Raw genomic sequence first — 16,287 nt, 5'->3', positions numbered from 1 at the left:
TGTTGACCTAAATCTAGATGCAATCTTAAATGTCATTTAGGATAAAACTTTCACTTATAGATATTCCTCTATCTTTGCTCCAGGCAACAGTGCCTCTAAGGAGTGTATTTGAGAAGAGTTGCTAAAGGTGCAAATGTCTGTGCTCATATTTTGAGAGAAATCAGATAACATATTTCAAGAAATATGAGTCTGAATAAATAGGAACTGATACTGAGAGTGGGACCAAACAAGGAAAAAAGCTTTTTTCTTGGTATACTTTGCCTGAGACTTTCTCTGAGCCTTCATTGCACTTCCACTTGAAGACTCCTTTTATTGATATGCATAAAAAATCAAATATAGAGAAGGAAGCAATCATTTTCTAAGGTAATTTGGAAATGCTGACTTAAGTGTATGAAATATTTTTTATTTTCCTAATTCATTACTTCCACTTCCACTGCTCTCTAGGTCTCTTTGACCTTTGACTCTCTACCCCTACAATCATTGAAGCAGATGTTCAACCTGGGAGAAAAAATAACTGAAAGCCTCCAACAGTCTCTGAGCTTTCATGACCTTTAGCTTTAACCTCTTTCACTGTGTGAATGGATGATCTATCTGGTAAATAGGATTTTTTAGGGTCCATTACACTAATACACTAATTATTGATTTATAACATAAAAATTTGTCTAATAATATTCCTCATATGCCATGGCTAGCAATATCCAAAATTCTGTTGCTATAATCTTTCTTTTTTAAAACAAAACAAAAAAACAGCAAAAAACTCCAAAAATGAAACAAATAAACAAAAAAAAAAATCTGGTTTTCTTTTGCTATGTCTTTCCAAAGTTACGTATTCATTTGATCACAGCTCTACCTTTCTCAAGTTTCAAATTGTCCTCTGCCAACAATGGGTGCTCTTAAAAAGCCATACCCTATTATCAGCAGAATGGCCTTAGTCCTTGATCTCTCAACTCTGCACTTCTTATATCACTTGGCATTAACTGGAACCTGACTCTCTCCATCCTTGTCCTTGTTGGCTGCTATTTTTCTAATTGTCTCCTTCTTCTATCCCCTTCATTCCCAACTCACAGTCACTAGGAAGATATAGCAAAATTATTGCACACAACTTCCATTTTAAAACTCTCACTGTACTGCTATTATTCCATAAACCTTCTTCTTTAAAAGTTTAAGCCATTTTATTTTGTCATCTTGTACAGAACCACATCGTTTTCGTTTACTATTCTTCCACTTTCCTCAGTGACTGTAGCAATTGGTTTAACCCTAAATATGGAACCAGATCCATTTTTGAAAATAATGTGCAGATACTAACCTCAGTTTTCCTCTCTACTTTTTATTCCTTGGTGATTTCAGCAGTCATATTGATGATTTTTAACACACAACATGGCCCCTTAATGCACTGACCTGTTCAGGTCATATTTCCAACCCTACTTCAATCACCTAAGAAATAGTTGCACTTTGGACCTCAGCACCTAAAACTACTGCACTTTCAAAATTCTAAGCCTTGATACTCTTCCTTTCCTCTCAGCTCACTATGCTTGAACCTCTTCTTCATGCACGCCATAACTACTTGAAGAAAAGTAATCGGAGAGAGGAGGAAAGATAACAATTTTAAAAATCACATAAACTCATCAAAATGAGTTTTTACAAGAAAAATCTAAAGGAATTGGTATTAATTTCTTTTTCATCTATGGACGTTTTTTTTCCAAATAATTTCATTTCTTTGTGTCTCACAGAATTTTAAGTATCCTTTTCTTTGGGCAGACTAATGTTAGATGCTCTTGTCAAGCAAATCATGTTTAATGAAGAAGCTTCTCTAGGCATACTTAAATCTCCACATTACTTCGTTTCATAATTAATTCTCTACCTTTACTCCATATTTCTTCAAGTATTCCTCTCTTGCCTCTGCAAGACTGCAGAAACTCTGAGCTCTGTGGGAGCAAAGAAGAAGAGATTTTTTGCTTATTTTTTTTATGATCTTAATTTCTTTTTTTTAGGTCAGGAAGCTCCTTTTACTAAAACATTTGCAACTTCTGGTCTTAGAAAATTGCCTGGGGCATGGAGAAGTTAAGTGACTTACCAAGGATTACACAGCCAATATTCGTCAGAGGAGACACTTGAACCTTGGTCTTCCCAACTCTAAGGCTACCTACCTGTCTTTCCCTTTAAGTTAAATAAATGGGTCTACAGGTCAACTTGCTTGTCTCTTTTCTACATATTTTGTATGGTCCCACATACTCATTTTCTGAGTGTAATTTCTTTCATTTTGTTTTGGGACTTCCTGTTTAATTTAAATTAAAAAACATTTCAGCATCTTAGAAATGTCCCCTTTCCTTGTGAATGTACAACATATAGGGTCATTAGTGTCTAGAAGAGTGTAAGGGTACTGACAGCTTTCTGAATAAGATGATACATTGGGAGGATGAGAATCTTTGTCAGAGAGGTGACATATATTAAGGAAACCAGAGTGTTTTCCAGTCAAGATCTACAAGCTATGGAAAACTGTTTTCCAAGTAAGGGTCAGCCCACTGGGTAGTTATGTAGAGTGAGGACCACCTGAGTTAAAATCTGACTTCTGACCCTTACTAGCTGTCTGACCCTGGGCAAGTCACTTAACCTCTTTTTACCTCAGTTTTCTCTTCTGTAAATTGGGAAGAATAATAATACTTGATTTCCAGGATTATTGTGAGGGTCAAATGAAATAATAAGGGTAAAGTGCTTAGTATAGTGCCTGGGACATACTAAGTGCTATAGAAATTTTAGATATGTTTTTTTTATTAAACTTTTAACATTTATTTTCACACAATTTTGGGTTACAAATTTTCTCCCCTTTTTTCCCCCTCCCCCCCCAGACCCAAGTTTTCTGATTGCCCCTGTGACCTATCTGCTCTCTCCTCTATCCTCCCTCCCTGCCCTTGTCTCCGTCTTCTCTTTTGTCCTGGAGGGCCAGATAGCTTTCTTGACCCCTTAACCTGTATTTCTTGTTACCCAGTGGTAAGAACATTACATTTGGTCCTAACACTTCGAGTTCCAACTTCTTTAGCTCCCTCCCTCTCCACCCCTTCCCCTTGGAAGACAGGCAATTCAATATAGGCCATATCTGTTTAGTTTTGCAAATGATTTTCATACTAGTTAATTTTAGATATTAATATTGCTGTTGTTATTAAAACCAAATCAATGTCTCAGAGTCTTCTAAAGAGAGCATATCTCTTGTTCAGCATCTACCAGAAAAGGATAGGAAGTGGTTATGAGCCACTTATTACATTTTGGTATGTGTTAGCACTAGAATTAACATAAGTAGGCATTAATATATCTCCCTCCATTGTCATCCACTCCTTCCAAAGGCAGATGAGGGTAATGTCTGGATGAAAACATAAGGAGAGATAGCTATGAATTCTATCATCACAGCTACTAAAAAGAAATTTGACACTAAACACACAATGCCACTGTGGCAACATGTATGGAAATTATGGGTTGGGTCATTTGATTAAAATTACTGCACAAGATCCTTTCACAATCAATATGTAGATCAATAATAGTAATATTAATAATGATGATGATAACTAAAAGTCATGGAGTTCTTTAAAATTTACAAAAACCTTACAAATATTTCATTTGATCCTAACAATAACTCTGGGAGGTAGGTGTTATTATTGCCCCATTTTACAAATGAGAAAACTGAGGCATAGAATGGTTAAGTGACTTAACCAGGGTCAGAGAAATCTGAGGACAGACTTTGAAATCAGGTCTTTCTTCCTCCAGGAATAGTGTTTTATTCACTAAGCCACTTAGTTGCAACAATCTACTCCACAGGGCAGTTTATGAGCTTGGATGACTGGGTGGTACCAGTAACCTCATGAGACATAGGCAGATGTAGTGGAGATTAATTTAATTGAACACTTTGAGTTTAAGGTGCCATAGAAACATCCAGCTCGATAAACCCAACAAGTATCTAGAAATACTGGACTTAAAAGAAGACAAATTTTTGCAAGGAATATGTACAAGCATAATAATTGAAACAGTAGGTGAGATCATCATGGGAGAGAATGTAAAGAGGAATCAGAAGTACAGATTCTTACAGATACTTAAATTTAAGAAGTATGAGCAGACTAACAGGGAGGACAGGTCAGAGAGTTAGTGGAAGAACTCAGTGTATAAAGCATCATATCAACAAGGGAATAATGAGTACTAAGAAGAAATGAGTGATCCATAGTATTAAATGGCACAGTTAAGGAGGATGAGGCCAAGAAAAGAAAAGAGGTTGTTAGATTTGTTGCTAAGAAAGTCATTAGCAGCTTAGGAGACAGGTTTTAGGAGCATGGTGGCGACAGTGTCAGACTGAGAATTCAAAAGGGTTAGAGTTGAAAGGGGCCTATGAATCCCCAAGTTAAGGTAAGAATGAAAGGCTGTGAGTGTAGATTGCTCTTTTTTTCCTTTCATTTTGGCAGTAAAGGATAAAGATAGGATCATAGTTTGAGGAGATGGCAAAGTTAAAGGAAATTGTTTTTATTTTGTTTTGAAAACACCAAGGTTCTGAGAATGTTTGTAGGCAGCAAAAAAGGAAAGGGGGGGTATGATTGATGGAACAAGGTTATGGAGTACATAGGCAGAGATGGGGCGAAGGGTACAGGTGGAGATTGTAGCTTTAGCAAGGGGAAAATATTTTTCCTTCTAAGACTGAAAAGAAGGAGACAAGAATGAAGTGATAGAAGTGAGATATTTAGAACAGTGTTAGTCAAAGGCAATCATAATTAGAACGTAAAATAGTATGTAAAATCATGTGGTAAACAATTATAGATTATGAGAAATATCACTTAATAGAGAGACATAAAGAATAAAATCAGATTTAAAAAAAGCTTAATGAGAAATTCAATAAAGTTATCCCAAAGTCATTTAAGGATGAAATTGCAAAGCAGACAACAGAAGAAAAATGGGGGGAGGAGATCTAAATTTATTTATTTATTTTTATTTTAGGGGTAATCAGAACTTCAACTTCATCAGGGTAAGGAGTGTGGAATGAGGAACCTTATCCTCAATTTACAGTCTAAAAGAATTTTCTAGGGTACTAAAGATAAAGATATGCCCAAGGTCCTACAACCACTATCTAGCACATTAGAAATTGTACCCAATTTTTATTTAATCCAGGTGTATTCATTAGGCCATACCACCTCTCTGTACACATTTTTATAAGAAATTCTTTTGTCCATCAAGAATCATATTTGAATACTTTAACAGATCCAGCTGTGCTTATAGAGAGGATAGAAACGGCACTAAAAACAAAACAACAAAAAAGGGAAAAATAGATCAATTTAATCAAGTATGTATGGAGTAGAGCCATGTAGGAGGTACTTATCTACTTACCTACCTCTCCAGTAGATAGTACAAATGAATGAATTGGGATCAGAATAAATCAAGAATATACCAGAGTAGGTTGCTTTTGGAAAACTATAAAGCTCCTTTGACGACTGCTACTTTCTTTCAGAAACAAAAATTCATCTTTTGGATACTAACATCCTACTCAAATTCTTCAGCTGCAAGGCCAGAAACACTAGATTTCCAAAGAATTATAAATGAATTTCAATAAGACAGCAATAGAGAGGCAAATGGTGGAAATGAGCAAGTTGTGATATAAAACTAATAAGAAAATTTGAAGAAATTTTATGATCAGGAAAATATATGACTGAAAAAAAAGATTGGTAAGTTGTATGACCAGAGCATGGATAAATTAGTTGATGCGAAGCCTGTGTGCTCTAACAATATTGTTGTAACATCAAGAAAAAACAGTAAAGATCTAAGTAAACTAAATGGAAGCTCTGTGACAAATTTATGGAAGGACTTGGAAAAGAAGCAAATAGAACATACAGGCATAGATGCGTTGCCATCTGCACCCTTGCAGAGAAAACCTACATCAGTGATATCAAATTGAATATTTAAGTAATTTTGATTTTTGAAAGAAATCTCATATGAATGAAAGACAGGAAATGTTCTCAAATTTGAAATCAATAGGTTTCATCTGAAGAGAATTCCTTGGTTAAAATTTAAAGGAAGAATGGACATATATTACCAAGAGAAAGGAAGAATTTTTACATCAGATAGTGGGTAGATTAAATTCATTTAAAATAATCCCATGGAATAAAGATGTGCAGCCATGCATATATCTATACACACACACACACATACACACACACACACACACATATATATATATAAACAATTTGGAAATCTCTACTTGTGCATGAACATATTTCTGGCATTTGCAAGTCTATGCATCAAAAGAAATTACTGGAAAATTGGAGAGTGTGTATATATTCATCTGAAAAATCAGGTGAGAGAAAGGAATTGGAGCACCTGGTAGAGCTTCACAAAAAGGCTGAACAGAAAAGTATTTTTAGATCTAGAAAAAAATGTGAATTTAAATAGGGGTTATTATGAAGATGAAGCCAAATTTACTATATTTCCAGACCACTGTGAATTTTCTTTACCAAATGTAGCACTGTTATCTTCATTGGTGACACATGGCTATGATGCAGTCCTCATTTTAAAATTTTTGTATAGAACAGATACTCACAGGAAAATGAATTAGAAGTTTCCAAATGTATCAACAGCCTTCTCAGCTAATCAATGATAACATGATTCTATTAAGGCAGGGATTTTTACTTTTGGTACATGGACCTGGAAGGACCTGTGGATAGATTTCAAGAGGTCCTTTTACCCTACTTGAGGAAAAAAAAAATGTGTTTTCTTTAACTTTTAACTGTAATTCAGCATTATAAAAACAAAACTTTATTTTGAGGAATCCATAGGATTCACCAGACTGTCAAACGGACCTATGAATCAAAAAATATTAGAAATTTCCTGCTTTAAGGTAAGAGGCAGATGGGGGAAGTGAGGATTTATTTGCTCCTAGCCTAGCAGAGATGCTGATTCCCTTAGCAGTAACAACCTTTCTTTACCTTTCTATGGTTTTATCCACTACTACACCATCCCAAGAATAATGGGTAAACTCCTGAGTCTGAGACTATTTAATTTTGGCCTTTGCATCCACAGTGACTAAAATTGCCTTTCTCATGGTTGGAACTTATTAAATACTGGATCTGGATGGAATAAATTCTATCCCTCCACTGCAGTTCTGTTCTAATGCCTTACATTTTACATAGAAGAGACCCATGGCTTTCAAAGGCTATACCAGAGTAAGCTCTGCCAGGCTCTCACAAGCTGGAAATGGCTCAAGTAAAGCCAAGTAGTAAACTATGGTTTTATTGCCCAAAAGCCAGACTAGCTATATTTATGGAACCTCATCAAAGATTTGACCTCAGGCTTATGACTTTGTAAGAGAGCATATGTTGCCTGTGCTTATGTCCTTAGAGTTTAACTAGTAAGTAAAAGGCACTTAATAAATGCCTCTGTTTTACAAATGAAAGAAAGAATGAATGACTAAATAAAACATAGACAAAAAATAAAAGTGATGATTATTGAGTGATAACATTTTAGCCACAGTACCTCCCAAACACCATCTGCTAAAGATGGGTCATATTTATACTGGTGGAGGGAGGACCCACAGCAATTAAATTGCAAGCATGTGTGGGAATGGAAAAATAAGGTAAAGTCACTTAGTTTTTGAAAAACAATTCAGGTGGGGGCAAAAGAGAGAAGTTGGGAGGATAGAAGTAACACTGGGGTTCAACTGTTTTTGCCTGACAGAAATATCAAATTGCTTAAACTAGTGTCCTGGCGGGCAAGGCCAGTGCAAGTAAATAAGCTAGGTATTAGTAACTGAGAAATGTTTAGTTACTAGCCTAATGTTTGAGGGGGAGGGTATAAAAGTGGTTGGTAATTATAATATATAAGCAACTGAAGAAAATAATCAACCATCGAAATCTGCAAAAAAAAAATTTTTTTTAAAGGGATAAGAAATGCAAAACCTGTGTGACATCGGGGTCCTAGAAGTTAAAAGCCCTTTTTCATGGTGTCTGTTCTCTTTTCCCTCAACATTTTAAAATATGATTTAACATATTGCATAAAACAATTATATGAAATGTAGATCTTGCTAAAATCAATTACATCCTCATGGTAATTATACTGAGCACTTTCCCCAACCTTCTTCTTTGCAGCTGCTCATTAGACGGAGATACACAGACACCAAATATTTCCAACCAAGGCCCATCAACATCAGAGTTTTGAGATCTGATTTCACCTAGGGATCTCATTAGTAAATGAGTGTTTGTAATCAATATATCACTAATGAATACAGCAGCTTTGGAAATTAGATAAGGCCAAACTGTCTAGGGCTGCCAAACTGTACTTTGGTAACAAATATTTTAAAATGTTCTTTTAAAGAACAGAACTGAGTTTCTTGTGATTTAAAAAAACACCAAAAATATTCCCAGAGACATGAATAGTGTTATTTATATAAGGAGACTACAAAGTTAGATATAGTTCATGATGAGTTTTCTTTAGGGATACAGATTTCAGAATTACATATACAAGTGTGACTCATTTCCTGGAAAAAGAACTCATGTTTAAATTCCTAAATATCACCTAAATTTTGAATAAATGCACTTGGATTCTGTCATCCAAGTAACCATATAAAAACTTGTCCAAATGGACAATACAAAAAAAAAATACTACCATAGTTGAGTGAAAACCATTAAAGTATAAGATGTTGCCACCAGAAACAGAACTTTATTTTTTATCTCCAAGTTGAGAATTATTTTATTTGGAAAATACCTGTAATTCACTGATCCATGGACTTAAAACATGAACTACTGATTACATTGAAATATTTTGCTATTGCTGTGTTCCAGAGGAAGTATATTATCCTCCCTTTTTCTTTATCTCCCCATGTTTACTGCCTATATTACTGAAGGTTCTAGTTCATTTCTTTCCACTAGACTCATTCTTCATTTTCAATTAAATTACCAAATTAAAGGGTTTTAATTTGAAGCAATATAGCCAACATTGAAATTTCTCCCTTTTATTTTCAACCCAGTTATTTTATAGCTTCCTGTGTAATTAATTATGCATATGTAACCCATCCTTTGAGCATGTGCAGTTAGTCTAACATGAAGATCTTTGTGTCCCCTACCACATGGGTAGGGGTAGTTTTCTTGACTGGCTGTCTGTTTCTTTAACATTATTGAGATCATGCTGCTTTTCCTCTCTCCACCATCACTTCTTTTGTGTTCCTAGCTTCTGCGTCCAGTGTAGAGTTTGAAACCATGAAGGGCCTGGGATGTTTGTTTTTGTTCTGTGTTGTTTGCCCTTAGTTTCACTGGCTGAAAGTGTTCCTCAAAGGTCCAGGAATTTGAATTATGGAAACTTTGGAGCCAAAATTGCTGGCAGGAGAGTCTGGTCAGCTACCTACTATGGAAGCACTGAGAAGTCAGAGTGCTTAGAGCTTGAGCCCCACAAGGTTTGGATTTGGAACTGAGACTGTGGTTTAAGGGAACTGAGCTAAGCCAGGAACTTAATCCACTTCTCAGTGACTGAAGTGATGAGAGGGGTAGGGGAGAAGGGTACTACGTGGAGGTTGGGAGTGTGCCTATATATTTGAGTTTCTCTTTTGAAGTAAATATTAACTCTTTGAAAAAGCTGCCCTGCTGTATTATCAGTGCACTTGTGGAGTTTAAAGGAAAAAGCAGAGCAGTACAAATCTAGTTGTTAATCCATTTTCTGCCTATATCATACCATTCTGTTTAGCTGTTTTCTACCAGTGCTTTAAAAAAGATGACCAGTTGTTTAGAATGTTATCATTTTAATCTCAAGTCATTTAGTCTATCCATCAAATTGATCTATATTCTATATTATGCTCTATTTTCAATCATTATGATGTGTGTGAAGATATATTGAACACAAGAACAGACAATCCTTATTCACCATTTCTATCCTTGTCCAAATAATAGAATCTTTGGCTTGTAGTACTGATACTGTGAATTTTTAATTGGCTGCTTATGGTCCTGTGGGATCCAAGCTATCAGTCAGGCAGTTCATCTTAATACATGATTTGCACAGCATCTTTTCAAAAGAAAGACTTCCTTTATTATACGTCATCTCAATCTTCATTCTGTGGCAATATACCGAGCAAGGTGTGCAGAGCTTTCCTCCCTAAGTATTCAGAAATCTCACCAATTCTTGAGCTATAACAACCATAAAATCTAATTGTTACTCATTTTTCACTTAACTGAACTAATATTTAGTATGTACATTATGTAAAGAAGAATCAGAATGTGCCTTTGATCCTCTTACCCAATTAAATCCAAACAAAAAACCTAAAACATGCATGAGCAATATTTATATAACATTGGAGCTTCTGGCAACATTCCCTCTAGAATGCTGGTGGCAATGCCATGGGGAGTGAATGCATTATTCTTAGAAGTAGTGATATTTTACCTATTTGACAGAGATTTTTACGAGACTTTGGAACATTCTGATTTAATTAGTGATTTTAACAGTCAAAGATTTGAGGATGCATTCAAACCAAATTTATATGCTCTATTATTTATATATAATTGATCTTGCAATGTATATTCAGATACAAGCTTTCTGCTATTCCTCATCAAGCACACAGAATGAGTTTTTCATTTTTTTGTATGTAAGACATGAAGCAACTCAATATACACATTTACATTTGAATTATGTGATTTTTTAACTTAAGACAAAACCTTTGGCTGAAAATCCTTTGTATTAGAATTCTTCGTGGTGGTATCTCCAGATGTGCATCACACAAATGTTAGCTTTAGAACTCAAAATGATGGGGTACTAGCCCAAGCCAAGACCTTTTCCCCTTGGATCAGGAGGACTTTTTGTCACACTTGTCTGCAAGGTCCCAGAAAGTCTGGCCGTGGGTGAGGGTGATCCTTGGATTTCCCTTCCATCTCTCTCAGCCCTGATACCCCCTATCTGATCTGATTTAACATTCTCTTCCTTTGACCATCCTTTTGATATTTCCAATTACTTAGCATTCTCTTGAAGTCCAAGTTGTCCAGCCTGGTTTGTGGATTGTCTAGACTACTGACCACTCCCATCAGGATTCTCCCTGGGGTTGATCTATGGAGACCATCCCTGGGACCCCAGACTACCTGGCCACATGCGCTTCTGGCCCAGGCCCTTCACTGTCTGATATCTCCTGATTGTCTCCAACTCTTTCCAACACTTGACCAGTCAACCCCTCCTTGGACTTCTCAAGAACCTCCCTAAACCCCTCTTCCCATCACCCTAGATTACCAGACCACCCCTAGATCTCTCCTACAATCTTTTTCTGCATGAAAGGTGCTCAGGTAGGATCCAGCACAGACCCTGTCTAGCTGAGATTCTATCTGGCCTGCTTTGCAATTCAAGCATTTCAAATTAAGAGCCAACTCAATTTGGCGAATCTTTAATAAACTTTGTTTTCTTTGGCTTTAAGAAGGTTTGATAAACAGGACCCAGACTGTCGGTATTTTGGGGTCCCCAGCACCCCTAAACCTCACCAAAAAGACTTCAATAAACAAATTACAGAAGAAGAAAAATAAGGCTATCCAGTGAGGCAGATGCAAGTGGACAGATGAGAGGGGCTGCATTGGAAAACTCCAACTTTGTTATTTATTTGACTGAAAAACTAATTTAAAGTGCCAATTCTGACCTCACTCCTCAGAGTCAACTCCAAGCAATGAAGCTTTTTTTCACCATGTTCTGTTTTTTAGTTATTCAATATAGCCCAGTTTGGCTAAAACTTAGGTGGCAATCAATAATCATTAAATGTTTATTTAAGACTTACTATATGCAAGGCATGTAACTAAGCACTGAGAATACAAAAAAGAGGCAAAAAAAATATTATCTGCCCTCAGGGAGCTAACAATCTAATGGGAAAGCAAGTAAGCAAGGAAATATATACAAAGCAAATTACACACATACACATACACACATATATATGATAAGTGTGAAAAAAAAACTAACAAAGGGAAGACACCAAAGTTCAGAGGGGTTTGGGAAGGCTTCCAGTTAATGTTGGGATTTTAACTGGTATTGAAAGGAAGCCAAGGAGCTCAGTAGGTGAGGAAGGAAAATTCCTAGCATGGGGGACAGGCAGAGAAAATGACTGGAGTCCATAGATGGAGGGTCTTGCTTGTGGAACAGCCAGAGGCCCACTGTCACTAAATCAAAGAATATTTATATGGAAGTAAGGTGTGAGAAGACTGGACTCAGAAGGGGCTAGGTTGTAAGAGGCTTCAGATGCCAAAGAGCACTTGCATTTGGTCCTGGAGGCAATAGAAAACCACTCGAGTTTACTGAGGTGGGGCTAGGAGATGACATGATTGGATAGCCACTTTAGGAAAATCATTTTGGAAGCTGAATGGAGAATGAATTAGAGTAGGAAGAGACTTGAGGCAGGTACATCCACCAACAGGCTATTATAATGATCTAGGTATGACATGATGATGTCCTGTACCAGAGTGAATGTAGTATCAGAAGAGTTCAGGAGAAATATCAGAGAGATTTGCAAAGGTGAAATTGACTCTTAGGTTGTGAGACTGAGTGACTGAGAGGAGGTATTGCCCTCTATGGTAATAGAGAAAGTAGGAGAAATTTAGGGGGTAAGAAAATGAGTTCTGTTTTGGATATATTGAGTTTCAAATGTCTACTGGACACCCAATTTAAGATATATGAATGGCAGTTGGAGATGGGAAATTGGAGGTCAGCAGGGATGTTAGAGCAGAAGAATTAGATTTGGGAATATTGAGCTTAGAGATGATAATTGAATTCATGGGAGCAAGTAAAGTACAATAGAGGGAGAAAAGAAGAAGGCCCAGGGACACTAATGTTTAGAGAGTGTGATCTGGAACAGAATCCAAAAAAGATATACAGAAGGACCATTCAGAGAGGAAGGATGAGAACCAGAACATAAATGTATTTCAAAAACTTAGAGAATAAAGTATCAAGGAGAAAAGGTGCAGAGAGGTCAAGCAGAATGAAGACTGAGAAAAAGCCATTGGATTTGACAACTAAAAAATCATGATAACACCAGACACTACATATAGGCCAACTGCACTATATGAAGATGCACATTTTATAGCCAATCCTTCCACCTGTCTTTCTCTGGCATAAGATTCACCTGTATTTTTCTATCCATAAAACATTTCCTAAATTTTATCTCTCTTTTATGATACAAGTAGTTCAAATGACTATACAAAGTGTTGTTTTTACCATGTTGTATCCTAAGGATTTACATTTTAAGTGCCAACTCCCAGCACTTAGGATAGTACCCAGGGCTTAGGAAAGTGCCTGCTGAAGGGCTTAACAAAGTAGATGCTTAATCAATGTTTATTGATTGACTGAATTTCTAAGCAACATTCTTGCGATCTTGTTTTTAAATGATAAAAAACCCACTATATAAACAGCTACATTTTTTTTAAACTTTATTATTTTTATTGGTCTCCATATTCCTATGCATATTACCATCCTTCTATGAATTAGAAGACAGTCTTTAAGGATTGCTGTGATTGGAAAATGGATTGTCTTGTGACTAACCTAATAATGCATCTCTCCAGATTTAGATGGCCAAATCCTTGGAATGAAGCTACAGAGTTAATCTGTGGAACTCTACCTGAAGCTTTCTAGTTTGGCAGAGCATGCCAGAGCTTTGGAATATGCTGGAATAATCCTCAAGGTTTCATCTACACCATGACAAAGGAAGTAGGACTTTAGTGGAGGATAGAAATATTATTCTCCCTTTTCTGTAGAATGAGAGGGAATATTTGGCATAGTGGATGAAATGATTTACTTGGAGTCTGGCAGATGAGACTGAATCCTTCCTCTGACATTTTAATAGCTATGTGACCTTGGGTAAATCACTTAATGTTTTTGAGATTCTAGCAATAATAAGCATAATTACGAGGACAACGCTATCACTAACATTTATATAGTACTTGCCATGTGCCAGGCACTGTATTAAGCACGTTACATTTTTTATCCCATTTAATCCTCATCACAACCCAGGAAGGTTATAACTAGTCTTATCTTCATTTTTTATAAATGAAGAAACTGAGGCAAATCTATATTAAGTGACTTATCCAGGGTCAGACAGCTAAGTATCAGAGGCCAAATTTGAACTCTGGCCCTCTTGACTCAAAGGGCAGCACTTTATCTACTGTGTGACCTAGGTACCCACAATGATATCACAACTTACTAACAGAATAAAAAAGTGTGTATTTTTTTTTTTTTTTTAGTAATTATGATGAATGAATTCACCATCAATTGGCCAGACTACTGGTCATGAAATTGAACAAAACAGGCAGAAACCAGGGGTTGTCTCTCCCACTAGAAGTAAATTTCTTGAAAGAAGATATGGTCATACATATTTGTATTCCTACCACTTAACACAATGCTTTACTCATGTTGTTCAGTGATCATGTCCTACTCTTCTGTGGACCAACTATCCATGAGGCTTTCTTTGCAAAAATATTGGAATGGTTTGCCATTTCTTTCTTCAGTCAACTAAGTGAATCTTTTCTGTCAAGCAATCAGAGATTAAGTGATTTGCCCAAGATCACAAAGCTACGCTAGGCTGGATTTGAACTGAACTCTTCTGAAAAGGCCTTAGCTTAAAAGACCAAGGTCTCTCATGGCATTGTAGGCTGTCTCCAGTCATCCTGATGAATATCTGGTCACTGGATCCAGATGAATCAGGAGAAGAAAGTGAGGCTGGTGACCTGCACAGCCCTCCCTCACTCAAAACAAAGTCAAGTGCAAGCCATGTCATCATTTCTCTGATGTCATGGCCCTCTTCAAAAACGAAGGATGAACAAAACAAATCCTGACCTCAAGCTTCAGGTATTTATTGTGCCACCTAGAGGCCTAAGGAACTCTGTAAGACTTATCTACTAAGTTGTTAGTGAATTGTGTTCTGCCTTACTTGAAATTTCCACACCAAGCAAATGAAAGTGAAGTGTGAAACATAAAATATAAGCATAGTGGCTACTTCTAAAAATTATCAGTTTTCATTTCACCAAGAATTGTAATTTGAACAAACTATCATTTCAATATCTTTGGTCACTGTACCTTTATTTATTCTGGTTTTCCATCTATCCCACAACAACATCACAATATCACCCCCAGACAATATTTCCTTAAGACAGCAATTGGCTTTTTTTCCTTTCCTAAGACTTGATTTATAGATACGAAAGTATCACAACGGTTACAGCGATAACACAATTCAATAAGTTTTGAGGCCTAGTTCTATTCTATCAAGCTTATATCAGGACATTTTTTTTTTCACATGGTAAAAAATGTAATAATGAACTAGTAGCTTGTAAAAACAGAACCTCTTTCAACATAAGCTGGAATTTAATTAGATCTGAGTCATTGAAAAGAAAACCTTTTACAAACCTTGCTACAAGAAAACCCGAAATGTCAACTTTCTCCAAGTATTACATAATAAATTAAAATAAGCATTTTAATCTGTGTTTGGTAAACAGTTCTAAAACTTTGATTTTTCAGTGTCATCATAAACAACTTTCTATTAAATGAGGTGGAGGTAGAGAATGAAAGAGCAAGAAAAATAAAGGAAACTGAAAATGCTTTAGACTTTTATCTGCTTGTGTTCCATCTTTTATCCTGAGCATAAGTCAAGAACAATGTCCCTGCTCTCAGGTCAAATGCTATTGAAAGTAATAATGAAATATGAGAAGCGAACACTGAGGTAGGGAGAAGACGGATGGAGCCTTTCCTTAAAACATACATCAGGCCATCTTATGGTGCCTTAATCTTGGGCATAGTCAAACAAACTTTTGATTTGACTTTTAAAGTAAAGCTATAATTTTTTCCTTGAAAAAGTCCTGCTCATGTTAGGCCAAACTTCAGTTATCCTCTTCTGGGCAATCATTTGGATCGTACAAACTTCTTACAAGGCTGGGAATGAAGGAAGAAGAGAAAAGTTGAATAGTAATCCCATATCTTATGTCATTTATCCTTCCTACCATATCTGCCAAAAGGCTCCATTTCAGAATGACCAATTTTCAACAAAATTGGTTCTAATTACTTAATTAGAGTTTTAATTTAAAAAGTAAAAAGTTTATTGATTTAAAAAAAAATGGTCCCTAAACCATTCTAGATGAGGAACAAAGGCCCTCTTATCCACTCTTTTCAGCATTATTTAAATAAGCTTATAAATAACTTTCGAATATGTTTTCAGGCTAGAATTATATATTGGTTATTGAAACTTAAAATAGGCTTCTTTCTAGAGTCACTATTACTTGTTCTTTTGTGGCTGCAGTATCAGTCACACACAAAAAAAAGACTAAATGTTTTAATTTTACT

General features: G+C 36.0%; 1 protein-coding gene across 4 annotated transcripts in view; it reads right to left on the bottom strand.

The window, feature by feature from the left end:
* KCNJ3 (potassium inwardly rectifying channel subfamily J member 3) overlaps positions 1-16,287 on the bottom strand; it is a 251,251-nt gene that overhangs the window by 12,213 nt on the left and 222,751 nt on the right. The window contains exon 3 of one of the 4 annotated variants that reach the window (XM_072612006.1): positions 1,862-1,925. The exons of 2 other annotated variants lie outside the window; for them this stretch is intronic. In XM_072612006.1, coding sequence (XP_072468107.1) covers positions 1,879-1,925 — 47 coding nt within the window. In that variant the 3' untranslated portion in view covers positions 1,862-1,878. Of the gene's footprint in view, positions 1-1,861; positions 1,926-2,870; positions 15,880-16,287 lie in introns of those variants that run through there. One more of the 4 variants, XM_072612007.1, reaches the window with a different exon arrangement.

This window comes from Notamacropus eugenii, chromosome 5 (genome assembly GCF_028372415.1).
Source record: "Notamacropus eugenii isolate mMacEug1 chromosome 5, mMacEug1.pri_v2, whole genome shotgun sequence".
NCBI classification, from domain to species: domain Eukaryota; kingdom Metazoa; phylum Chordata; class Mammalia; order Diprotodontia; family Macropodidae; genus Notamacropus; species Notamacropus eugenii.
Note: the sequence above shows the minus strand (reverse complement) of the source record. Positions and strands in the feature narration are given on the sequence as shown.